The 26,763-nt window shown below is 39.0% G+C and overlaps 1 protein-coding gene across 1 annotated transcript; it reads right to left on the bottom strand.

Moving 5' to 3' along the window:
- Positions 1-4,148: 4,148 nt before the first annotated feature.
- ttk (ttk protein kinase) lies at positions 4,149-25,640 on the bottom strand. The gene is made up of 25 exons (XM_010904332.4): positions 25,468-25,640; positions 24,535-24,651; positions 24,191-24,413; positions 23,553-23,659; positions 23,285-23,428; positions 23,018-23,120; positions 22,803-22,887; positions 22,576-22,688; positions 22,384-22,471; positions 20,616-20,715; positions 20,210-20,432; positions 20,009-20,115; positions 19,780-19,923; positions 19,412-19,578; positions 18,156-18,292; positions 17,916-18,048; positions 12,328-12,420; positions 11,117-11,274; positions 9,133-9,284; positions 8,813-8,937; positions 8,556-8,630; positions 8,256-8,432; positions 8,028-8,127; positions 7,859-7,944; positions 4,149-4,869 (listed from the first exon to the last, which is right to left on the bottom strand). Exons 2-25 carry the CDS (start codon positions 24,623-24,625, stop codon positions 4,783-4,785), a joined length of 3,018 nt encoding a protein of 1,005 aa, XP_010902634.1. The 5' UTR covers positions 24,626-24,651; positions 25,468-25,640; the 3' UTR covers positions 4,149-4,782.
- Between the last annotated feature and the right edge of the window lie 1,123 nt (positions 25,641-26,763).

Raw genomic sequence — 26,763 nt, forward strand, 5'->3', positions numbered from 1 at the left:
TATAAATAAAAGACGGTATTATCATTGTTGGGCAGTACTAGCTTAGCTAGTAATTTAGTATTTTGGTGGTAGCTTCACTATTTCCAGAATCAAGTAACTTTTCAGTAGTAGTAACTCCTTTATTTACCAAGTAGCTTGGCCACACAAGCTACTTTTCTTGTCATGTGAAATTAGCACAACTTAAAGTAGCTTCCTATGTAATGAACTAGCCTACTGCTGTGTTTGTGTTACTTAGCTTGCTACATTTGACTGGGTGGTAGCTTTTGTGTAGTGAAGCTTTATTCATGACAGAGTAACTAATAGCTTAGCTCACTGCAATTTCCAAGTAACTTGCCCAACACTGTGTATTATTCACATGTAATTCACCCTAACAAAAGTAAGTTACCTCTCATGTCTCATACCCACCCCACTTAAAATAAAGGCAACAGAACATCTGATAGTAGAATGGTTTTCAAACAAGCTTATTATTTAGTTCAGCGGTATGTGCTCACCTACAGGTTCAGCCAAGATCACTTGGAGCTCCTATTTAATTAAATCAGAGCGTCAAGTAGGGTTGGTGTTCTTTTAATTACAATTTTGAAAATATACCTAATGAATATCTTTATGTCTTGTGAGTAATGTATGTATTGTGTGCCTGTTTTCCATATAAGGAGCCTGGAATAACAATCCATTGGCACTTCCAGGCCATCTTCCGCCGCCTGATGGTTCGGTGTGGTGTCTCACCTGTGTAAAGCACTATATAAATATAATGTATTATTATTATTTTAATAAGGTGCTGAGTGCTGCAGAGAGGGTGATCCGCCAAGCTTCACCAATGCCAGCTCCTAAGGTGTCGACAGTCACAGACATCGTCCGGGAGGAGATTGGAACGTAGGATGTTTTACTGCTTGGGGAACACATTGAGGAGACTCAGTTTGGCATCGACAACCATCATTCTGACTTGTTGTCATTGGTTGTGTCTCTCAAAATAAGGCTGCACCACATTACCAAACTCACCTCTCTTGAACTGCAGAAAGGGAGCACGAGGAAGAACGGTCCCCTTTCAGGGGTTTTAGAGCGTGTGCATGTGTGTGGTTCCACGACAATTCAAGACTTTAATCCTAAATTCCAGCATCCAAAAACAAATTCTAAGCTTTATATCTGTACTTTAACCTTACTCATCACACATAGTATCTTTATGTCATATCTGTCATCATTCTGACAAAATTAACACTGAAACTGAAAGCAGTGGCTTAAAACTGCCTGAAAACAGTGGTCTGTCACATTTTATGTGAATACTGCTGTAAGTGTTGGTGGGTCTGTAAATACCTCTGTTTGTTTGTGTTTCATGAACTCTAGCTTCATGGTGTGTGTCTCCAGGAATCCAAATGTTGGTCTCCTTTGCCTTACACTGGGTTTGTGAGCTTGTGTATAATGAAGTTTATCTTTACATTATGTCCTTGTGTTTGATTGTCTTAGCCCTGATCTCTTTCCCTCTGGGTTCTGAAAAGCACTTGTAACTGTGTTTTGAAAATTTCTACATTAATTAAGTTTGCAGACTTTTCAAGGGAGTTTCAACAAAGTAAATGTGCAGTTTAAATAAAAACTTTTCATTTCATCCTGCTATTTTAGACTGGGACCCATGTGTGTATGTTGGGATGGGGGCTGTGAAATGAGAGAGAGAGAAATATATATTTCTGACTTTACTGCCACTATTTACACATTAGGTGTTTCAATCAGAATGATAGTCAAACTGGAAATGTTCCTGTTTTTCTCCCTTTTTGGGGATTATGTTCACAGTTTTGATGAATATAAAACTATGAATATTAAAATACGCCGAACCATGTGTCCTGTATCATAGCTACATATATGACATTTGCAGCAAAAAAAAGGTATTCACTGAGGTATGATTAATTAAATGCTCTGACAACTCGTTTCACCTGCCAAAACAGATTACATTGAGTGGAGTGGCGGACCGGTCCAAGATGGCGGTCCCACGGCTCGTCAGCGCCAGTAGGCAGTAGCGGTCGATGCGGCGTCTACTCTTTATTATGTCTATGGGAAAAACCACAAGCAGGCATTAACCCCGATGCGAACGTATATTATGAGTTGCGGCATTATGGGTAATAATGGGACATGAAACGCGCTAGCTCAAAACCTAAACATCAGCACGAAACATGGAAACAATGTACATTAGATATAGTTTCTGAAATAAGTATGTAAATTATCATTAAAATAGTCAATTACACAACTGTGCAATTACTGAACTCGGCCTTTACTGGCGACTAGTTTAGCAAAAGCTTGACAAAGCATAAACACGTAAATGCCTTTGGTCAAGCGAACTCTGCAGATGCTTATTTTCTCTGTACACTAAACAACTGATTCCCATCTCCGACTTCCTATAATATCTCGGAACAAACTCAACCAACATCCTCCTGTTTTGGAATAGAAGAGGCGAACCTGAGTTAATTCAATAACCATTATTTTCCAAATATATAACGTGCAATTTCGACTAGTAATGCTTATTTGAACAAATATGCACACGATCTGTCTGCACACGTCATCTCTCTGCAACTTTGATATATTTGATGGCCACAGAGAATTGCTCTCCTTATCCTTCCTGACCGATTTTTCTCCAGTTTCGCATTTTGCTAGTGTCCTTGTCACTAATGATACATGACGTACATGCAGCTCATCCAGGATAGCACATCCATACCATAAGGTTTAAGTTTTGCTGTGTCTCCCAGTAGTCTTAAGAGCATGGAGGAAATACTAGGAGACGGGCCGTTTCACAAGGAGATCTGGACAGGGCCGTAGAAGGGCATCAACCCAACAGCAAGACTGGTATCTGCTCCTTTGTGCAAGGAGGAACAAGAGGAGCACTGTCACAGCCCTACAAATGGACCTCCAGTGAACTACTGGTGTGCATGTTTCTGACCAAATGGTCAGAAACAGACTCAATGAGGGTGGCACAAGGACCCGACCTGTGCTCACAGCCCAGCAGCGTGCAGTTTGATTGGCATTCACCAGAACTCACCATAATTGACAAGTACACCATTGGCGCCTCATTCTCTTCAGTGTCTCCAGACTCAGATGTGAGTCTGGAGACACAGTGGTAAACATTATGCTGCATGTAACATACAGCATGACCGGTTTGGTGGTGGGTCAGTGATGGTCTGGGGAGGCATACAGGTGCTGGTCCAGCACCTGTATGCTTGAAGGGTCGCACAGACCTCCATGTGCTAGCCAACAGTACCCCGATTGCTGTTAAGTACCAGGATGAAATCCTCAGTCCCATCGTCAGACCTTACACTGGTGTAGTGGCCCTGGGTTCCTCCTGGTGCAAGACAATGCTCAGCCTCATATGGCCAGGGTGTGTAGGCAGTTCCTGGATGACAAAGGCATTGATGCCATTAACTGGTCCTCACATTCCCCAGACCTGAATCCAATTGAGAACCTCTGGAATGTTATGTATTGGTGCATTTGACACCATAAAGTAGCACCACAGACTGTCCAGCTCACTGATGCCCTGATCCAGATCTGGGACATCCACCATCTCATCAGGATCATACCCAGACATTGCTGTAAGTGTATACATGCACATGGGGGCCATACACACGAGTCACATTGAGTTACAGCCATTGGAACAGCCTGTGATTTTAATTGTTTTTCAGTATGAGTTTGAATCCAGCCCTCAGTCGGTTGGTGATGTTGGTTCCAAAATTGGCGTTGTTATGTCTATTTGTTCTAAAAAAAAGTACACAACGTACAGTAAAGATTTTGATCTTTAATATACAGCCCCGGAAGAAATTAAGAGACCACTGTACCTTTTTCCATTCCTTTCCAAAAAAGTTTAAATGGAAGGTTTTGAGTGAGGAACAGAAGGGTTAAAATTAAGACCTCACTCAAAACCTTCCTTCTTGACTTTTTTGGAAAGGAAAGAAAAGGTGCAGTTCCAGAGCTGTATTTTGTTAATCAAGACCCAATGGGTTTTGATTGAGCAGTGTATAAGATCACTTTCATACATTTACTGTTTCACAATACATTCACAAAAAAGTGTTCTTTGCATGTGAAATTGTAATTTGTCTTTTGATTAATTCAACCCAAACTGTCACAGTATATAATTACCATCGATAATAGCTAGTTAATTTATTGAGTATTTTTGTAGCTAAGATACATGTTCAAGAAACAAGAGTAAAACAATAGAGTAAAAATACATTTGTAATAAGAATTTACTGACAAGTACTCCACATGGTATAACAATCTGAACAAGTAACAAATCCTTCTGACAAAGACCCGAGAAAAGGTTTCTTTGGCGCAGATAAGTGTCTTAAACAATAAAGTGAAATGCATTCTCTTTCACTGCATTCTTAATCTTACATCATTTCCACTTCATTGCTTTCACCAATCCAGAGGAAAGAAGTGATTTCTTCGAGGGACAAAAGTAAAGATTTACAAGGAATTCAAACAGTGAAAATGCCCTGCCAGGCAGGGCATACTTTATTCTGGTTGGGCTTAAGAATGGCATGGGCAATGTGCAACAGAATCAATTCCCAGCTATCACCAGCCCAGACAAGTCATATCTACAATTACTTCAGGGAAGGAAAAAAGGATGCATTTTCAAAGTATTCAAAAAGGGCAAGTGCACTGCCAGAAAGAATCTGCATAGCAAGGTATCCATGTCTAAATATACCTTAATATCTGTGTCTATTGAGCACAGCTTGACTTGGGCTAGGATAATAGTTCTCCACATTGAACACGGAAATGCTTCTAGGGCATTAATGGAACTTCTGATTGGCCAGATCACATCTTCCAGTTGAGCTGGCTGGAGGACTTCACACACCCTGCGACATCCAGTTTCCGGCCACTGTTGCACATTGCTGCCAAGTTCTGTGGATTGCAGAGGATTGACAGTAAAAAAAATATATATTTGTGAGACTGAAACTGGAAAGATTTATAATTTATTGCTGCAGCAATACAACTGGAGGCAGCTTCTTCTACTGCTAGACCACCCCAGGCTCTTAAAGGCTAATAAAGTTTGAACACAGAATCCAGAGATCCTATTGGTACAGAGCTACCCTGCACCCTGACCACACTATTGTCTCTCCTCCCTTACAAAATTAAACCTGCAACATGATACAGTTGTGCTCATAAGTTTGCATACCCTGGCAGAAACTGTGAAAGTTTGGCTTTGATTTTGAAAATGTCTGATCATGCAAAGAAAGTTAAGGATAGTGATCATATGAAGCCATTTATTATCACAGTTGTTTGGCTCATTTTTCAATCATAATGATAAAAGACACAGACACTAACGGTGACACACACAGGTGAAAAAGGCAAGTAAAGGTGAGCACAATACAACAATACTTGAACAAAAATGAGCCGCATGGTCAAGTTGCCAGAAAGATGCCTTTAATGCGCCAATGCCACCTAAAACCCAGTTAGAATATGCCCAACAACACCTTGACACACCTCACAGCTTTAATAAAGCTTTTTGGTCACAACTATAAGCGCTATGTTTGGAGAGGGGTCAACAAGGCCGATAGTGAACAGAATAACATCCCCACTGTTAAGCATGGAGGTGGCTCACTGATGTTTTGGGGAGTGTGAGAGCTCTGATGGCACAGGGAATCTTGTGAAAATGGATGGCAAAATGAATGCAACATGTTATCAGAAAATACTGGCAGACAATTTGCATTCTTCTGCATGAAAGCTGCGCATGGGATGCTCTTGGACTTTCTAGCACAACAATGACCTTAAGCACAAGGCAAAGTTGACCCTCCGGTGGTTACAGCAGAAAAAGGTGAAGGTTCTAGAGGGGCCATTACAGTCTCCTGACCTTAATATCATCGAGACACTCTGGGGAGATCTCAAACGTGCGATCCATGCTAAAGGAGGCAATACACAGTAATAAACACTAAGGGTATACAGACTTTTGGACAGGGGTCAATTCATTTTTTTCCCTCCATGTTTTTCTTTTTTGCCATCAGCGTAGGAATTTCACTGCGGCCACGGCCATTGTTGCCCTTCGTTCTGGCCGTGGTGCCCCAAAAATCATTGTATGCCCTACGACCAACATGGCCTTTGTGCCCCTACCACTGTAAAAAAAAATATTGCAGTCAGCAGTTTGTTTGAAAGTTTGTTTGTAGTACGCCATTGAGAACCACAAGAACGGACTACATGCAGGTAAGCAGGCTAGCTAGTGATCGATAGATAGCCGACTTACCTTATCTGTTTTGGAAGGTGCATTCATGAGCAACTGGGAGGTGAGAAAGTTCCGACCTCCGAGTGGGAGAATATACCTAAACGCTTTTTGAAAGCTACAAGAAGTAACGTTAGGTTTGACATCGCTCGACATGGCAGCATGTGGTGAAAGATTAGAAAATTTGAATAACTAGAATTTATTTCAGTCATACTAATTAGCGCAGGAGATTGATATAAAATTATACTTTGCGGTTTACTTTTGGGTAACTGAGGTAATATTATGCCTCTGGCTAGCTAGCCTAAACGTTACTTAACTGTCAATACCGTAGGCCGTTTGTGAACGCTCTGAAACTTCTGAAATGAAACAGATTCCAGAATCTATAAAAATGTTGGAGGGGGAGTAAATTTAATTTCAAGGATTAAAACATGACAATTTAACTTTGTGGAAAAAAGTTATTACTCAAAATATGATATAAAAAAGGGAATAATGTATGTTTTTATGCCATGCATGTTTTTTCCCCTATCAACAAGTCAAGTTGTTTATTTGTAAGTTCCAAATCCTGTTATTTCACTCAATGGCCTTTGTGGCCTGGCATGTCGCCTTTGTGCCCAACATTTTTTTGTGAAACCGAAGGCCAAATTGCCTTGCCCCCAAAATGACGAAATTCCAAGCCTGGTTGACATGTTTTGTTTTATGATTGCGCCATTCTGTTATGACCTACAGCTGAATGTAAATCCCATAAGTAATAAAAGGATATGCAAACTTTTGAACACAACTACGTTGCTCCATTCAATAGTAGCTTCAACAGTCTTCAAGATAGCAAAATGTGTTCCTATTGTCAAGAAAACAACACTTGATCCTACTAATGTAAAAAACTACAGACCAGCTTCCCACTTGTGTCCAACTTGTGTAATTAAGTTGTGTCTTTATCTGGCCTTTTAAAATGCTTTCATTTAAAAAACGTATTTGTGGAGATGAGCCCTATGAAGTGTTCTTTGAACACATCGGAAGGGAGGTCTCAGGCTGATTAGAAACCTTACTCAGATGCAGTGTAGATGCAGTTATTGAACAAAAAGCAGCCAATGAGAAAATAAATGTAGTCATTTTATGAGCTAAAAAACTACACCATAAATCATTGTGTGCTATGGAATGTTTCCTTGAAGTATTTCTACTACCCCACTGCAATAAGAAAAAAGTATTTCTACTGTTTATTACTGTACAATTTCAACAAAATCTTGTCTAAGTGAAAATATCACAGATCAGACCTTTTCAGCTGCCTCTGGAAGCAAGTAATTATGGTAACGGAGACACCACTGTGGGAGAATGTCTTGTGCTGCCAATGGCTAGCAATTAAATGAAACATCAGAAATCTTTTGAAACAATGATTTTGGTAGATAGTGTCCTGTGAGATCAACCAACAGAATCGACGATGATACACATTCCAAACACCAAGACCAAAAACTACCCACATTTGGCCAGTTGTTAATTTTGGATTAATGATTCTTGGTTTCAGCAAATCGATACAATGTTGTGTGGAAAAGCATCTTGATACTATACTGAGCCCCCCCTTTGTTCCTGAAATCAGGTGCCATGCCCGCCAATAAAAAAAAAAGTATTGAAACCCCTTTATTAAATGACTAAAAGGTATGTAATATCACACTGGTATGTACTTACATTAGCAGCTCTGGCAATGCTGTTGGGGGACTGTAAAGCAGCAAGCTCATTGAGGATCCTCTTCAGATCATTATTGCTAGTAGGTTCTAAGGAGAGAGATAGTGTTTCATTACAAAAACACTATTAAAGCAGGTAAGCAGTGTGTGTACGTGCGTGTTGGGGGGGGTACCTGGTACATGGGACTGTTGTTGAGACTGAATCCTTAGGTATGAATGTTCTAGCAGCTCAGCTATGGAAATACGCTCTTTTGGGTTTCGTACCAAACACCTCTTTTGGGAGACATTGACATGATTAATTCATACCCTTTCAGATTATTCAAACAGTGTTCTACAAGGACGATTTAGTGTTGCATAATAAAAAAACATCTAGACATAATAGAATTAGAGGAATTGCTTGCCTTCAACACATCTAGCAGATCCTTCTCTGCAATGTCGGGAAACTCAATCTCTTGGGATGGGTCAATGATGGCCTGTAGCTTGACAACTTGGTTAGTGATGGTCTGGAATGGAGTCTTCCCATAGGTCATGCAGTACAGGATGCACCCAAGAGACCACACGTCGCCTTTGGCGCTAATCTGGTCATGAAACCAAAACATGCAGATTAATCTACTTTCAAAGCTGATATTAAATGAGCCTATACTTTTACTCAAATGTGTTCTGTATCTAGTTATTGGAGAAGCAAAGAGACAATGACTGACCTTTGAACTTGCCTTTCCTGGTTTGGATGATGTATCTTTGATGGCTTCAGGGGGCATGTAGTTCAATGTTCCCACCTCAAAACATTTAATTTAAAAACAAGTTCAAAAATTACTCTGACAAAAAAAATCATTCTGGTAAACCTTTTTTTTACATTTCATATGCTTACGTGAATAATTGTACACAGACAAATCTGCCCCAGGTTAAAGGCCAAGTAAAGATGTTTAACTGCAACAGGGGGTGAGTGTTTTGCACTGACCTGAGAATCCTTCATAATACTGGTCATGTCTGGCTGGATGCGATTTGCAATGCCAAAGTCAATCAATTTGAGCGAGGCGTTCACAATCACAAAATTGGCTGGTTTCAAATCACTATGGATGATACCTACATAATGTACCACAAGAAAAGTGGGTCAGGGATGAAAAGGGTGGCTAGGGGTCAAAGCTGCTGCCTACAGTGCAGACATCCTGTGACAACTAAGATTTAAATTCAGGCTAACTTCCACTTCAGCACACTCATATTTGTAATTATTATTTTTTAAACATAAAAGGAAATAACATTTAATAAAACATAGATAACCATGTTTGTGAATTGTCTGGACTGCCTCCAACATATTCTTCCAGTAGAACTTCCGCTCCAGTGGGTTGATGGTTTTACGGTTCCGAAGCCATGTGTTGAGGTCCAGGTTGCCACATTCCATCAGCATGTAGATATAATTGTTAGTTATTTCACTGGAATCAAAGAAAAGTCAACAGTTAAAAATCACTGCTTGCTGGGAAATCTCCCTTTTGTTTGCCAATGCGGTCAACCACACCATCAGACATCCGACTAAGGTACAATTTGCAAGAAAAGTTTAATTTAATATCGAGCAAACGGCAGACAAGCTCGCACAACTCTGAACCGTCTGCAGGAGATCAGACATAGCTTCAGAAGGGCACTCTAAGTTATATGGATCACAAATAGTCTTTGATTACTTCGGCAAAGAGAGATTTTTTTTTTTACGCTTTCACACAAGCTAAAGCCTTCACACAATCTACCTGAAGAAATACCTAAACTAAAATGGACTAAAGACACAGGAATAGTCACAACGTGCTATTTCAACAGAACTACTCCAAAGAGACCAGACCATTCAGGTAAGTTCAAACACGCTGAGGGACATTCAAGAGTTAAAATGCTCTGTGTATCCCGTGGGCCAGCCACCACCAAGACCCATCTATTACCATTCCAGAAAGGCCTGCCCTTACACTGCTGCTGCTGCTACAGGAAGAAAGGAAACATGCAACTAGGAGTATTGATGTTTTCATTCCCAAATTGATGGCATGTGATACATTTTTGCATTTAATATTGAGCCACAATTGTGGCTAGTTATTGATAATAGCCATAGACTCTGTGTAAAGGGTAAAGAATGTACTGCAGAATTCCTTCCGCCTTTAATAAACAAGTTGCATATTTCTCCCCTGGTGGTACAACTGAGCATTTGCTTCGGTTATGACAAACAATCTGGCTGAGTTAATGGATATTCACTTTTTCTTCGTAAATGTAAGACATATTTGCTTAGTTGAATTAACAACCATTCAAAAATGACAAGTTTGACTGTATTAACTCAAAAGAGGGGTGCAACGGTACACGTATCCATAGAGCCTACCGCTACTTTCCAGACAATCCCAGCTTTCCTTCTTGGTTTATTCTGTGAACGCGCATTTTAGCTTGAGGACATATATAGCATAAATACGAGAGCCAAGTTCAATTCCTCCCTTGTCTACTAGAGCAAACACTATGAAAACTGCAAAGAAGCAAAAGAACAGCTCACTATAGCTAGCAACCAGGAACCCTAAGCTAACGTTATCAAGGCTAACAATAACATTGAACTTAAAAGTTAGTACTTTTTTTGGAACAGGTAATTCTATTTTTTATATTATTATTTGTAACTCCATTCTCCATCGGGCATTTTTGTGGAACCACTTTCTGACCGGTGATTAATTGCAAAATGCTGTAATAGAAATATCCTACCTAGTGCATCTTTAGCTACAGAGGCAATGGGCAAAGTTTATAACGTCATAATAAATTATGAAATGGCATGCCTTTTTCCACTGTACCGAAAACATACCTAACTGCGACTTAAAACTTTTGGTGCGTACCGAACTGTAACTTTTGCGTACCGTTACACCTCGAACACATAAACAAGTTATTTTCATATGTTTTAAGGTTACTAAGGATGGCCAAAAACACTGGGTGGTGCCACTTTATAAATTAGTTAAGAAACTAATTAATAACAGTCATTAAAACAAATAGATAAATTGTCTCCCAAAAAACACACTTCACTGGATTTCTTTCTGTCCTTCAATAAAAATGACCTTTAAGGACTGTTCAGAGGAAGACAGATTTTGGGGTCTTTCACCTAATTTTCTATGTTAGAGAGCACCTCTTACCAAGGGTGGGGCATTAACAGTAATATGTTATTTCCAATGCGGTCTGAAATGGAGTCTAACTTTTAGCTAATTGCAAATACATTTCTCCTGGGATCCATATGGTCATGCTATTAGCCAGGCGGGTGAACACTCACTAATCGTACAGCTTTATAATCTGATCACTGTACTGCTGCAGGTGATTGAGATGCTCTATCTCATTCTTGTAGCTCTCAACAGTCTGGGCATCAGCCTCCTCCAGGTTCACATACTTCACCGCAAACAGCTGCTTCCGTTGGTCCAGTACCTGGTACACCTAGAATCATAGAGGATCAAAGTCAAACCAGCGGGATATAGTAAATCACTGTTTCAAATAAACCCAATTAGGGGTGGTACAGTCTAAAAGTTTCCTAGTAATGAACCCGAAGTTGCGTTCAATCCAGCCTAACCAGATTTTTCATTAAACTTATTTCTGAAAATTTCAGTTAACTCACTAACCGTTTTGTCAAGCAGAGGCAAAACTGGAAGGGATCTACCGACACTGGTCAAATAAAACTCTGCTGAACGAAAACATTGTTGGGTAGGACTGGAAATGACCAGAAACCTCACAATACAATATTTTAATGATACTTAAAGATTAATTCTGGGAATTTTTTGAATGACAAACATTTGTTAAAATACAAGTGAAATCACTATCATAAATGCTATGCGATGAATTTCCAAGTCTCAAAGTTAAGTGTTTTGATGACAAGGGACTAAAAGTACAATATTTGAAGACCTGTTTTGGCTCAACAGCACAATTCTTACAACAAATTTTTACACAATTGTCTAAAATAAATTTGTCAATAAATGAGACCACAGGCATCTTTAAGTGTTGAGACAATATGTACAGCCATTCTAATGTTTTCTGCCATCCTGTATGTATTGCAATTGTATGCAGTGATTTGATGCAACTAGATGTGGATAAAACTTTTAAATGTTGGAAAACCAATTTTAAAAGTAAAAAGAGTTTTGTTAAAGAGGCAGAAAGTCTTGCAAAAATGATATATCATAATTTTCTAAACAATACATTCCTTTGGGTTTTGAAAGGTTTTGTTTCCAACATGCTGTAATTAATGCAGCCCAGGCAACAAGAACCACCATAATGACAAAAGCATGACAGCTAGACTAACACTAAGCAAACCATACAAGTGGTTCACAAACTAGGGTGCGTAGACAGATACATTAATAAAAATAAGAAAAGAAAAATTCAACCCCCCGACCAACTCGATCAAGTGGGGTTCTGATGGTTAAAAGGGTTGCTTATGAATATAAATAACCTGAAACCAACCCAAAACAATTAAGTTAACTTTTGACCACTAAGACATACCTTACTGGAGCCGCCACGACCAATCATCTTCAGGATGAAAAACTGCTTGCCTTTAATCGTGATGGAGTCATTTGAGAAAGCAGCAACCGAACCCTGAGGGGAGGCATGTGGCAGAGGCATTTAACAATCAAGATCACATTACATTTGACATATGCCAGGAACTCCAATAAACTAACGCACAGAGAACATGAGTGTTAGTCCTTCTTCGCCACGTGACATAAACAGGTGTCACCAATGCAGCGTTCTTGCACAATTTTTAAAGTCAAACTCAATGCTTGATAAGACCTTTTGAAGACCTCAACAAATATAATTTAAGACCCAAACCATTTAAAAAAAAAATATTTGATAGAAAATGTATTGAGTCCTACTTTAGCATATGTATTTGTAACGGCGCATCAACACTATGAGTGGCATTCCCATCAGCAGAGAAAACGAAAAACATTATTTTATAATAATGGTAATTAAAATATCTTTAGGTATCTTAATCTCTAATTATTAAGTTGGTCCTTCACGGTAATGTATTTAGGGGGGAATTGGAGCATACAAAACCCTATAGTTCACCACTTCAATGAGTGGAGAAGTACTTCTCAAAGTCATTCAACGTCCATCATCCTACTTTTAACATAACAAGGTCTGCGTGTCAGATATATCTTCCAAAAAAAAAATCTGTCCAGAAAATAGTCTGACAAAAGCAATGCCAGCATCCCAAAATGCTGAAACAAAGATATGCTGCAAAAAGGTAAAATAGATAGGTCCGGAAATATTTGGACACGGACACAATTTTTGGCTCTGTACGCTACAACAGATCGAGATGCAGTTGACATTCAGCTTAAATTCAAGGGGATGAACAAAAATATTGTATGAAACGCATAGGAATTGCAACAGTTATCATAAAATGTCCAGTTAATTAAGGTGCTCAATTGTAATTGGACAAATAAACAATCATAAATAAAACACTACATTTTAATACTTTGTCAAGAATCCTTTGCAAGCAAGGACAGCTTGATGTCTGGAACAAATGGACATCACCAAACACTGGGTTTCATCCTTTGTGATGCTTTGTCAGGTCTTTACTGGAGCTGTCTTCAGTAGTCGTTTGTTCATGGGTCTATCTGCCGTAAGATGTCTTCAGGAAGTGAAATGAATGCTTGATCTGATTGAGATCAGGTGATGGACTTGACCATTGCAGAATATTCCACTTCTTTGCATTAAAAAACTTTGTTGCTTTCAACGTTTGTTTTAGCCATTGTCCATCAGGAATGTGAAACACGGTCCAATCAACTTCACGGAATTTTGCTGAATCTGGGCAGACAATATGTCCCTATACATTTCAGAATTCATCCGGCTGCTTCTGTCTTCTGTCACGTCATCAATAAACACTAGGGACCCATTGCCATTGAAAGCCATGCATGCCCATGTCATCACCCTGCCTCCACCGTGTTTTACAGATGATGTGGTACTGGATGCTTCAGTTCATGAGTTGTTCCAAGCATTCACCATACTTTTTTACAAACTCTGGACACAGCCCAAAATAATTTAATTATTATTACAACAAAATGTTCACCTGGAACAGTCAGAAGAAGATAGGTCACCCCTCCCAGCCTGGTTCCTCTCCAGATTTCTTCCTAAATTTCAGCCCCTTTTAGGGAGCTGTTCATGGCCACTGTGCTTCAACACTATTGTTGCTTGCTCCTTGGGGTTCCAGGCTGAGTGTTTTGTAAAAGCACTTCATGACAACCGTTGACCTAAAAAGGAATTTATATATATTTTTTAAGTTGATTGATTTTATTTCTAGCAAAAAATAGACAAGGAGCCTATTGTTAACAAAGCACAGCGGAGAGCCGCTCTTTGGACACTTCTGAAACGCGCTGCGGCACGTATGGTAGAATCACAAGCATTGACTAAAGTGGCCGCGATCAGCTCAGCTCCGTCGGAGCCAGAAGCCGCCGAAGCACCCAGTGAAATCTAGGCATTAGTTTCATCTGTACAAAGAAGGGTGTTCCAGAATGCCACACCTGCAATCAACTCCAGACCATTTACCTGCTTGATTGATGAAGAAATAAAGGAATAGCCCACATCTGTCCATGAAACAGCTTGAGTCAATTGTCTGATTACTTTTGGTCCCTTGAAATAGAGGGGGCTACATATTAAAGAACTATAAGTCCTAAACCCTTCCGCCAGTTTGGATGTTAATACCCACAAATAAAAGCTGAGAGACTGCACTTTAAGCCCATATTCATTATTTAACTGTAACTAGAAAATATTTTGGTAAACAGCCAAAATAACCAAACATCTGTCAGTGTCCAATTAATTCCGAACCCAACAGCATTTCCCTACATAATAGGCCAATATGAGTTACCATTATTGGTATGAATATTTAATTAATACACCCAATCCACCCCCAAAAATCTATGTCTTATTTCAATTCACATTTCTCTCCATTTCTCTTCGCAGGCTTCTCGATTCTCTTGTCTTTTCACTTCACAAAAAAAGTCAGTTATCGTAAGTGATGGCCATTCGAGGCTTCATTACAGTTCTTCTAGCAGCAGGATATTATGCTAGCAGTGCTAACTCAGATTTTCTTTTTCAAAATAAAAGCCACCATTGAAATATATAAGTTAATATAGTTAATCCTGTATTTACATTTTATGTTTAAGGTCCGTTCCAATGTAATTCTTGTCTGTTTTTTTTCACAGACTAGATTGTTAACTATATTGCCTTATACATTTCAATTATGGCTTTTATTGAGATAAATAGAATCTGAGTGCTGCCAGCATAATATCCTGCTGCTAAAAAAACGCTAATGAAGGCTGGAATGGCCATCACCTAGTTGTCGTCACCTTTACTGAGAGAAACGTTACTCAGTTTAACAAAATATAATGGCGTCTTGCAACATATTACATGCTAATAAGCTTTTAACACAGCCAGTGGCAAAAGTCAAAGTTCATAGATACTATTTGTGGTGGAAGAAAACTTAATAAGAAACATTACTCAGTTTAACGCTAGTTAAATAGCGACGTCTCTGGATCTACAAACAGACAAACTTCTAAAATCACAAACTGAAAACATTTAGAGACTATTTCCTGTTATCTTTACACTGTATTCATACTTAATCTGCTGAAATCACAATAGCGGGGCAGGCAATAATCTGTACCAAGGCGCTAATCACCCTTCACTGGACATCAATGGATGAATGGGCAATACCCCCACATAAGAGATCAGAGACTAGGGTGAATTGGAATTAATACAAAAATGCAGATGAAGAGTTGGAAGTATGAGCATGTCGCTAAATTAACTCAGGCAAACCCAAATTGGGTACTCATAAACCTACAATTGATCGCAACAAACGCTTGAAAACGTACCTAAGGGAGATGCACAAAACCAAAACTTCCTTGCTGCCCATCCACTTCAAAAGTTCACTGTGAACCACAAAAACAGGTGCATTGTTCTTCTATGAATAAAACTACTCAGAACAGAACTGGCTACCTAATTGCGTTATTATTCTGCAGCCTTTCAGTGACTGTGCAGTGTATTAGTTGGTTAAATACAGAGCACTTAATTTTAAAGAGCACATTATTTACAATGAAGTGCATAGAGATAATATATATTTTGTCTATTTCTGGCTGGATAATAAGGCTTTTTTTGTTTATTTACCATTTCATTTTATACATGTTATAGGCAAAATATTCCCTAAAAATCCTGAGCACTGAATTTTCTCGGCAGCCAATAGGCCGAGTGTATCGGAAACACTTTATATTTTGTTATTGTATTTAATAAATAATTTTACAAGCCATAGGCCTAGACTTCATGCAATTTAGTAATTTGTTGTTGTTGAAAATGTCTACTTTATGTAGTCTGCACTCCTTAAGCTATTATGTTGATTAATCATTCCAGTGTTGTGTGAAAACAGAGTAGCAAAAACAAAAGCCAGTAATTTATCTATCAAACCTTTATTAGAAGAAATGCATGGGCCATTTTGACCTAAAGCCTAAATAAACTCCACATGATGTATTGAGCTATAAATCACTCATTCACAATTATCGTAATGGAATAGATTATATAGGGGTCAATTGGAGTGCCGGCTCTTAAAACCGGCTAAGCAGTTTAACCACATTTTCTGTCAATGGTGGCGATTTGTCTACAAATCCTTGAGTATTAGGCCCAGATGTTTGAGGTCATGAAATCGAGTTTCGTTTTCTCTTATAGAAGTAGCAACAGTGGTGGCATTGAGTTCAGAATGCTGGGCAGCTGGCTTCAGCATTCATTAAAGCTGGGGGGGGGGGGTCATAGTTTTGTGAACCCCCACGCCCCCCTCTGGATCTCCGCCTATAATAGGACCCCCTTAGCTTTCCTGTGAACATCATCAAAATAAAAAAATGAAAACAACACTACTGGATTTATTCTGAAGAATGTACCTGTGGTGTATGTTAAGTTTTTAGAGCCTAATAAACAAATCAAAATGCTATTGTGTGTGTTATTGGAAGTTCATGTTTTTTTCGTATTCCTATCATAAGACCTGAAATACAAACACACTATTCCTCAAATTAATTTGATATTTAAAACCCAACAAATCCTGTAATTCATTCTTTTTCAGACTAGTGAATGCTAACAAAGCTAAACCACACGGATACTTGGAGTCTGAGAAGCCTGGCGATTCTAGAGTAGTGTAAATCCTGTATTTGGTTATATGTCGAAATATTTGAGTAAAATATAGTTTAGGTATTGAAGCAGAACAAAAGTATGATGCCATATTGTTTTAGTTTGTGCCTGATTTTATAGTTTGCCCAAATCAACAGAGAAAAGACAGTCATAATATGGATATAATCATTTTGTTTCCCCACAACTGAAATCTCATTTTTAAGCTTTATTCAGAGTTGTAGAACAAAAAAACAGGAAGTGAAATTGAAAGGTAGTCTGACCAATAAGGAGAGTATACAGTATAGCCTACTGGGCATTAAATTCACTAAGCGAATTGTCACAAGACATGTTCTTCTATCATTCTCTACTTCATAACCATGATCAAAGCAAATAGCTGTGCTTTGTATTATATTATTTATTAAGATAATTCAAGTGTTTAAAAAAACAATACTTATTTCAGTGTAGGCCATTAGTGTTTCTTTATAAAAATACATCGTAATTATAGCAGTGATGAAGACAACTGGGAAAATTTCACTTTTAAAATGAAACCTGTTACGTTAGGAGCTGTAATGTTAAGAACATATCCTCGGATCTACCAATTTTATTTCTACAAATAGGCTGTAGCCTGTGTCTTACACATTCTTTCAAATGTATTGTGTTTATCAAGCAACAGTGCATTAGGCCTATGTACGGCTATTCATGCATATATCCTTTGATCATCGCAAACTGGTCTATATAATTTGTTAATGACCCAGTAGATGATCTGATGCTCTGGCTGGATGGTGATATGGTGATATCGTGGATGTCCATGATAATTGGGATGATACGTATGCTGATACTGTTGGTCTGAAAGGCAGGGTGGTTCTAGTGTAAAACATTTTAAGGAGCTGTGGGAACCCTGCTGTGGTAAAGTAGTAAGGAAACTTGTGAATGTGTGCGATGTGTTTTACCTGTGGGGTCTGCTGGGCATAGGAAACTCGGCTTAAGGGAGTGCAGGGCTGCTGTGGTTCAGGGCAGGCTCTGGGAGCTGCTGACAGAGGGGCCGCAAAATTGGGGTTCCCCTTGACTACGGGAGTGATATGGCTGTAAGGAAAGAAAACAAAACAATTTCCAATCATTTTGAGCATAACAATTAAGGTCAATTTTCAAGCACTTTTACAGCAGACGGACATCCACTCTGATATCTGTACCTGTTGGCACAGGGGTCTTTATTGTGTGGCGTCTGGCAGGCAACGGGCGGATTGAGTCTGGACGGGAGAGGTAGTGATAGGGTTGGCAGACAGTCCCCCAGACGAGGAGTGGACATATAAGGTGGGGTGCGCTTCTCCTGTAAGCGACAACACAGTTAAACGCAGCGGTTCAAAATACACCCACAAACAAAATAAGATTTTCTAAAGTTATCCAAAGATTTTCTAAAGTTATCCAAAGCATGCTAGTGGTTTCAATATACTTCCAGTCACTGGGCCAGTGCTAATTAGACTCAAAATTGCACTGAAAATGTATCCAGACACATAACGCAGGGCTCAACATTAAAAAATGTTGCCACTGGGTTTGAAATCTATTGATGCAAAAAAATGTTTTACTGCCCCTCGTTCCAAAAATCATTAATCAGCATTACAACAAATACATTTGTTGATTCAAATCTATAAATCCTTTATATATCAGAATGCGTTTTGTAAACTATAAATAACTCATCACATTTCCCATCACATTTATAAAAAGATAAGTCAACAAAACATTTGACTTTTAAACAAAACACTAACGCATTCATCCCCGGGGAAACAAGTTGAATGGCTGGTCCATCTTAGTTACTAGGTGTGCGGTTCTTATAAGTCGTGCAATCACCCAATGAGCATCTGCATTTAAATTCCTGACCAGTGCAGTTGAGGGCCCTAAAGACAGATTATCACCCACCCACTTGGCTGTCATCAAGACCAGGTGCTTTATGACATGTCTATTGGCATGTCCGCTCCAGCCAGGAACTTACAAAGGACAACACAGTGTCTCTGAATTCCATCAAAGTCGAAACAGGTAAATAATTTTTTGCACAGAGGTGAAAATGTTACCTTTTGTTTGAGCTCATAGTTATAATTTTAACTGTTTTATTGAAAAACAATACCTGACAGCCAGACGGGCACATCACTGCTCAACTCTTGACTGGCAACAGCACAAGCAAAGAGCTTCAAGGTAGTTGTGCCAAATTACGAAACAACTGGAGGAAGTTGAGTTTATAATGCGATTATTCTAATTTTTTCAATCATTATTTTCTTTTGCAATGGCCCAATCAAGACAGTGACTTGATAGTTCTATTAGTCCCGACTTGACTTCTTACTGGCACAGGAACATCATTAACAATACTGCAACACTGCAGCAACAGTTTCAAAACAAAAAGTTTTGCATTAGTTGATAACATATTAGAAAATCTAAATAATAGAAAGACTCAAACCTCTGGAGATACGCCTCGGCTGACATAGGTCGGCATTTTCCATCCTGAAGACGACCCTGCGCTAGGGGGTTTGGGCTGAGTCTGGACCAGAGGTGTCCGGGTGGGAATCTCAAGCTCTTTGTCTCTAGCATAGTTTGAGACATTCGAAGGAAAGTGGGGGTGTAACGCTGTTAAAGAAAAATGCATGGGGAGAACGCAATTTAACTAAGCCATCCATCAGCTTTAAGGTTGGAGTCTTTATATACATGCAGTCAGGAAGATTCCTATAGGACTGAAATGTGGTCAACATAAGATTGACATTCCTTTGCTCCAATAGACATAATCCATTTGAACAACATCACTGCTGACTAAACGTAAGTGCAACCTGCCTGGTAGACTTTCTTTGTCATCTGCAGGTAAAAGATGAGTGTTGCCCGCCTTTAACTTCCGCATTGCAGTCTCAATTAGCTCTGTGGGCTTGGCATTCATCTTTAGGGCTTTCTGCAGTATGGCGCTGCCTTTCTTCACTTGACCTTTTGAAAGAACATAACAAAATGTATATATCATTTACAATTTCAAATTATATACTTTAAAAACAAACCTTTTTTTGTAAACTACCTTGCATGACCTCAAACTGAGCATGTGCAATGTGCACAAAGGCGAAGTCTTTGCAGTGGGATCTTGCAACGTTGAAGTTGTCCCGAGCTTCATCTGGGTCATCAAATCTGCAGAAAGAATTTTTATAGAAAGCCATCAAAGTAATTCTAAAACACAGTATGGAGATGAACCCCAAACGCAACCTGAAGTATGCACACCCACACTTTAAGTTCAGCGAATCGGACCAGCATCTTGGCATAGCTCTCGTTTTTGCTGTGCATCCCCAATGGCAGCCTGGAGAAGACAGTGCAATAAAAGTCCTTCAGCTTAACAAGAAGGTTGGCGTCGGTGTGAGGATTTCCCTGGCTCTCCAGCTTGGCCAGATACATCTGGCATGTCTCAGGGGAGTTGGAGTTGATGATCTGGTTTATTTTGTCAGTGGTATCTACCAGAAGAAATTGCACAGAATATCAACTCGCTATGAGTGCAAAGAGAAAGTGATACACCAGTGTATTACTCAGTGAATAAGGGCATCCACAGCTATAACGAATACGCTTTTTACATAGCTTTGTAAAATAAATGCTAGCTGGAATATTGTAAATACTTTGTTTAATGAGAATAGCCCCACCTTCCATCCTAGTTGATTCTCGCCTGTGAAGCAGTGTAGTGGTGGAATCAACCATTCCCACATCCTCCCATGGACGTGGCTCGGGACTGATGACAGGTGGCTGAAACAGCAAATAAATAAAATAATAAATCAATTCTGATCTTTAAAATTAAATGTATTGTTATGCTAGTTATTTCATCATAACTGGACAACTAACTAAAAAGCTGTTTCTCGGACAGGTATGGGCTATTCCATCATTATTTCTTTATCAATTAAGCAGGTAAAAGGTCTGGAGTTGATTCCAGGTGTGGCATTCGCATTTGGAAGCAGTCGCTCTGAACCTACAACATGTGGTCAAAGGTGCAAGTGAAATAGGCCATCCTTAGGCTACAAAAATACAATTCCATTAGAGAAACAGCAGGAACATTAGGAGTGGCCAAATCAGCAGTTTGGTACATTCGGAGAAAAAAAGAACACATAGGTGATCTCAGCAACATAAAAAGGCCTGCACATCCACAGAAGACAACAGTGGTGGATGATCATAAGATCCGTTCCATGGTAAAGAAAACCCCATTCACTACATCCAGCCAAGTGAAGAACACTCTAGGAGGTAGTCATATCATTATCAAAGAGTACCATAAACAGAAGACTTCATGAGAGCAAATACGGAGGGTTCACCACAAGGGGCAAACCATTCATAAGCTACAAGAATAGAAAAACATTTTTAAAAAAGCCAGCCCAGTTGTGGAACAGCATTCTTTGAACAGACGAATCTATGATCCACCTGTACCAGAATGATGGGAAGAAAAATGTATGGAGAAGACTTGGAACGGCTCATGATCAGATGCATACCACATCTGTAAAACATGGTGGAGGCAGTGTGATGACATGGGCATGCATGGGCTTCCAATGGCACTGGGTCATTAGTGTTTATTGATGTGACAAAAGATAGAAGGACCCAGATGAATTCTGAAGTGTATAGGGACATATTGTCTGTTCAGATTCAGCTAAATTCAGTGAAGTTGATAAGACGGCCCTTCACTTTACAGATGGACAATAACCCAAAACATACTGCGAAAGTGTAAGGCAAAGAAGTGAAATTTTCTGCAATGTCTGAGTCAATCACCTGATCTCAACCAAATTGAGCATGCTGAAGATGAAACTTAAGGAAGGAAGACCAATGAACGAACAACTGAAGATAGCTGCAGTAAAAGCCTGGCAAAGCATCAAAAAGGAGGAAACCCAACGCATGTCCATGTGTTCCAGACTTTATTTTCAATACTTTGTCGAGAATGAACAGTTTATTTATGATCGTGTTAATTTGTACGATTACATTTGAGCCTTTGAAATAAGGGGACTGTGTATGAAAGATTGCAATTCCAAAACGTTTCATTCAATATTTTTGTTAAACTCCTTGAATAAAAGCTCAGTCTGCACTTCAATTGCATCTTAGTTCAATACAAATCCATTGTGGTGGTGTACAGAGACAGAATTATGAAAATGGTGTCATTGTCCAAACATATCCAGACCTAACTGTATCCCTGATAGTTTTCAGACATTCAACCAAACAGGAGACACTGGTGCGACCAGGCAGTCAAGTCCTACAAGCCACCCTTTCCCAAACAGGGCAACGCAGTGCCAATTTGTGCCACCCAATGCAGGACACCTAGGAATTGGCTTATGCCACAGCCAGGATGCAATCTCCTTAACTAAAAACAGTCGCGCATCATTTTCTCTTAATTAATTTATAAATAAGACCATGGAATGCTTAGAATTTTATTGGACAAACCTTTAGACAGAGGAAGTCCCCATCTACAACATGCTTCTTGGCCGACGATAAGGAAAACATGGCGCCAGATTTTGATCCTGACGTTTGCCTGGAAGAAAGCTCCATTTCATTGGTTCTTTACAGTTGTACATGACAGTTAAAGCCAATAATGGAATTGTATACATCCAAATTTCACTGATTAACAATGTTTACCGGGACAAGCTGCTGGGGATTAAAGCCTCGCTCCTCTTCACTGGTCTTTCACCACTGTCCTCGCTGTCATCCATTTCTGGGATTGAGCGGTGAACTAATGGCACCCTGCCAGGCTAGGAGGCAACACACAAAAGCCAGAAGATGATCTAAACAGTTTGATTGAAATGCACTACGACTAACGACATCCTAATTTAGAAGATGCTTTATATGACCCAAAGTAATAATACCATGCCAGTGATTCTCTTTCGTAGAGACCCAGACTGCCACACTGGAAGCTGGTCATCCAGCATTCCATTCTGCTGTTCCATTGTTCTTGGAGAGAAAAAAGAGGACCAAACTGTCAATCATTATTCTCTACCAGACAGAATATAAGTAATGTGTAATAAAAAATACTTGGTTTGAAAACATGCTCACCACTAGAAATAATGCACTTGTCTCTTACCCTAAAGAAAAAATACTGGACATCTGCAAGTCACCTGTACCATCAGAATGTCTGGAAACCTTGCAATTCTTTGCAGAACCATGCATGTTATTAGAAGATGACACTGAAAGGAAAAAATATCAAAATCATAAAATACAATACCAGCCTGAAATTGCAACATATTGTTGCCTAGTTGCAATTCATTTTAAAATGTGTCATTGGGATGCAGTCTAAGTTCTACTAAATACTGATCACAAATGTGATTGGATGCCAGAAATGAAGACTAACCTGGCACATTTTCCTTGTCATCTGAGAACAGAAGTTGTGCTTTGCCCAATGTCAGGTTCTGGATTGCAGCCTCCAGAAGCTCTGCAGGTTTGGCATTTACTTCAATAGCCCGCTTAAGTATCAAAGTGCTTTTCTTCGTGTTGCCTTTTCAATTGGGGTGGACAAAAAGAATTAGTTACCAATACATCTTCTCTGCAGCAAAAGTTGAATTAATTAAAAAAAAAAAAAAAAAATTATATATATATATATATAATTTGTTTATCTTTACCTTGAGACAGTTCAAACTGAGCATATGCAATGTGGACAAAAGCAAAATCCTGGCAGTGCTTAGTTGCCACATTGAACCCGTCTTCTGCTCGATCGGCATCTTGGATTCTAAATGTCAGTCAAGGGCTCAATCAATATTGTGAACTACGTCTGGGATTGGTACATCCATATTGTGTTCCTTTTAAACAAACTATACAAAGCCCGGCCTTTGTTTAAAAAAATACGTGATTGAGCCTCATACTGCACATTGTCACAACCATAAACTAATTTAACTCTCAATATGCTGCATGTGTACCACGTAATCAAGCAAAAATGCTATGGCTTCAAAATATACTATATTTCAATATTCAGTCTACATGACCATGACAAATCTGTCAGTTGTGAATTCGAGAGTACTTACAAATCTCCAGTCCCCTGCCTCAGCTGAATACCAAACCAAGTGTCATTAACAATGTTTTACAAATCACAATTGATACGTGTTTGCTATATTGATCATATTAAAGCATCTTTAACTGATGCAAAATACCCTAAGGCAGGCGTGAGACGGGACTGTCGATGAAGGATCATTTTTAAAACCAGCCTGAGAAAAACAATAAAACAAAATATAGAAACAGAGTATGATCAATATTATTCACTCACGCATTCAGCTCTGCAGATCTGACCAGCATCCTGGCATAGCTCTCATTTTGACAGTGTTTCCCCACTGGCATATTTGTGAATACACGGGTATACAAGGCTATAAGCTTTGTGAGATGATTAGGATCCAAGAGAGGGTCTCCTTTCTTCTCCACGTCCATAAGGTATCTGAGACATGTTTCGGGGGAATTTGAGCCAATGACCTGGTTGATATTGTCTGTGTCATCTGCATAAAATTGGGAAGTAAAAGAGACCACTGATTTCCAAAGGTAGTGACCTTTCATGGGCACATCACAATGTAACACATGAGGCATGTTGTCTTAAGAAATAAATAAAGGTGTCATTACCTTCAACAAGAAATCTTGTCTTAATTCGGTCAAGCTTCTGACACAACATAGCAAGTTGGTGCTGCCTGTCTGTGTGTTCCTCCTCTTCCATATTTCCAGTGTGCTGTAGATATTTAACTGTGGATGTTGTAGATTAGAATCAACTTCATTGTCATTGAACAGTACAAATACAGTACAACGAAATGCAGTTAGCATCTAAACGGAGGTGCAAATAGAGGGTAGAAGATTTACAAGTATTAAGTATACAGAATGTATATTACAAGTGGAATGTGCAGCTGTGCAATGGCAATACTAAATGTGCAATTAAGGCAAATAGGGCAGAAAGTTCACAAGTATTAGGTATGTTACAAGTGGGATAATAGTTGTTCGGGTACAACAATTATTTTGTTTACTTTATTTATAAAGCCCTTTTTACAACACCCGGCCTAGTGTTGGATTTAGTTACAGTATTGTAACCATTCATTCTAATTAATTAATTACCATCTCGTTGTCCTGGTAACTGTATTGCCATGCATTCCTCTGATGTCTACAATAGCAATCTACATTTTGTACAAGTAGCCAGGAAAAGGACACTTTGGTTAACAACCAACAATGGATATCCGTTAATGTGCTAACTAGCAAATGTCCTTATTTAATTCATATTGTTAGAGAATAAGGGTTAAGTTGGCTAGCTAACGTTAACTTTCTATAAAATAAACATATGCACTTTTAAACTGGTCGTACGTGTACCGTATCTTGTCTAGCCTACCTAACTACTAACCTAACCCCGGGTAAGTGAACCTAACAGGGCTAACTAAACTAGCGTGTTATTAACTAGCTAGCTAGCTAACGTTAGCCGACCGTGGTTTACAGTACAGACTGTCACAATACTTTCAGAAAGGAAGGCACATATGTTTATTCTTAAATCGTGTATTATTTTAAATAGCATCTCACCTCCTCTGAAATGTATTTTTAATTGAAAGAGTAACCGTTTCTGTAACTTCCTTGAATTAAACAAAATACGCTTTACAGCTGGAATGCGAAAAAATCCGGTGTGTTCTGTTTATCCTAAATTCAAATCCACCACTTCCAACTACTTCGTAAGATCATTGGTCCGTTTTCGTTGTTGACCACGCCCAAACTATTTAATATGCTCCGCCTTTTTGAAAATCGTTTGGTTGGGAGTATTTCGTTTGTAAAGGGGAAAATGCAAGACGCTGACGGAGGTTGAGGAATGGTCGTTAACGTGGGGATTTAAACTTAGACTGAACCAGTTTGAATATTTAGGTTTGTGGTTGTATGAGAAACTTACACGGAGGAATATGGGTCCGTGTACCTTTCGGTCATTGGATTATGTATTCATATAAGAAAACAGATCAACCGAAAACTATTCGTTTTTTTGAAATTTGATTTACAATATTTGATTTTCAATTTCAAACGAATATTAACCAATCAGAAAACGGCTCGTTTTTCGTTAATCATTTTTGGTTTCATAACAAACTGAATTATCTTCTTCTCTGTTAAAATAGGAAATGGAATAACGGGGAAAGAAAAACTAAAATATTTATCCTTTCTATTTCTATTCTTACAAAGTGCACGCTCACTCATAGAATATTCATAGAATATTCATAGCGTGCGTTCACAGCCTAGTTTGGCAGCGCTACACTTCAGAGTGTATGAAGTTAAGGTAGAAGTGTTAATGGCCCTCATTTATCAAAAGTGCGTACACCAAATTTCCAGCGTACACCTGGCGTACACCCAAAACCACGGTGACTTTGAGATTTATCAATATGGACGTTGGCGTACGGCACTCTCAAATCCTACGCCAGCTCAGGAGGTGGTGTACGCACGTTTTGAGTTAGTGCGGAAATGCGCATGTTGAGTTATATGTTCTCATCATTTATGTTATATTATGTTGTTTGATTATGATACTGACTGTTGTATACCCAAAATTGTGCAAGAGTTAATTGTGCGCATGTGTGAGACGGGACTTTTATTTTGACCTGTCTCAAGTAAAAAATGTGTAGCCGTATACTCAGCCCCTGCTGCAGTTCCCTCGTGCACTGATGTTATGCCAATGCAGAGATGTAAACTGAAAATCAAACAGTATTAATAGTTATATTTGGAGTGATCTTTGGTGGATGGATGACAACAAAATATTGCACATGGACATGGCGGAGAGAAATGAAACCTTAACAGCGCAGAAAAGAAAATCCTAACGCACTGACAAACTAAAAGATGTGATATATT

The sequence above is a fragment of the Esox lucius genome, chromosome 20, assembly GCF_011004845.1.
Source record: "Esox lucius isolate fEsoLuc1 chromosome 20, fEsoLuc1.pri, whole genome shotgun sequence".
NCBI classification, from domain to species: Eukaryota; Metazoa; Chordata; class Actinopteri; order Esociformes; family Esocidae; genus Esox; species Esox lucius.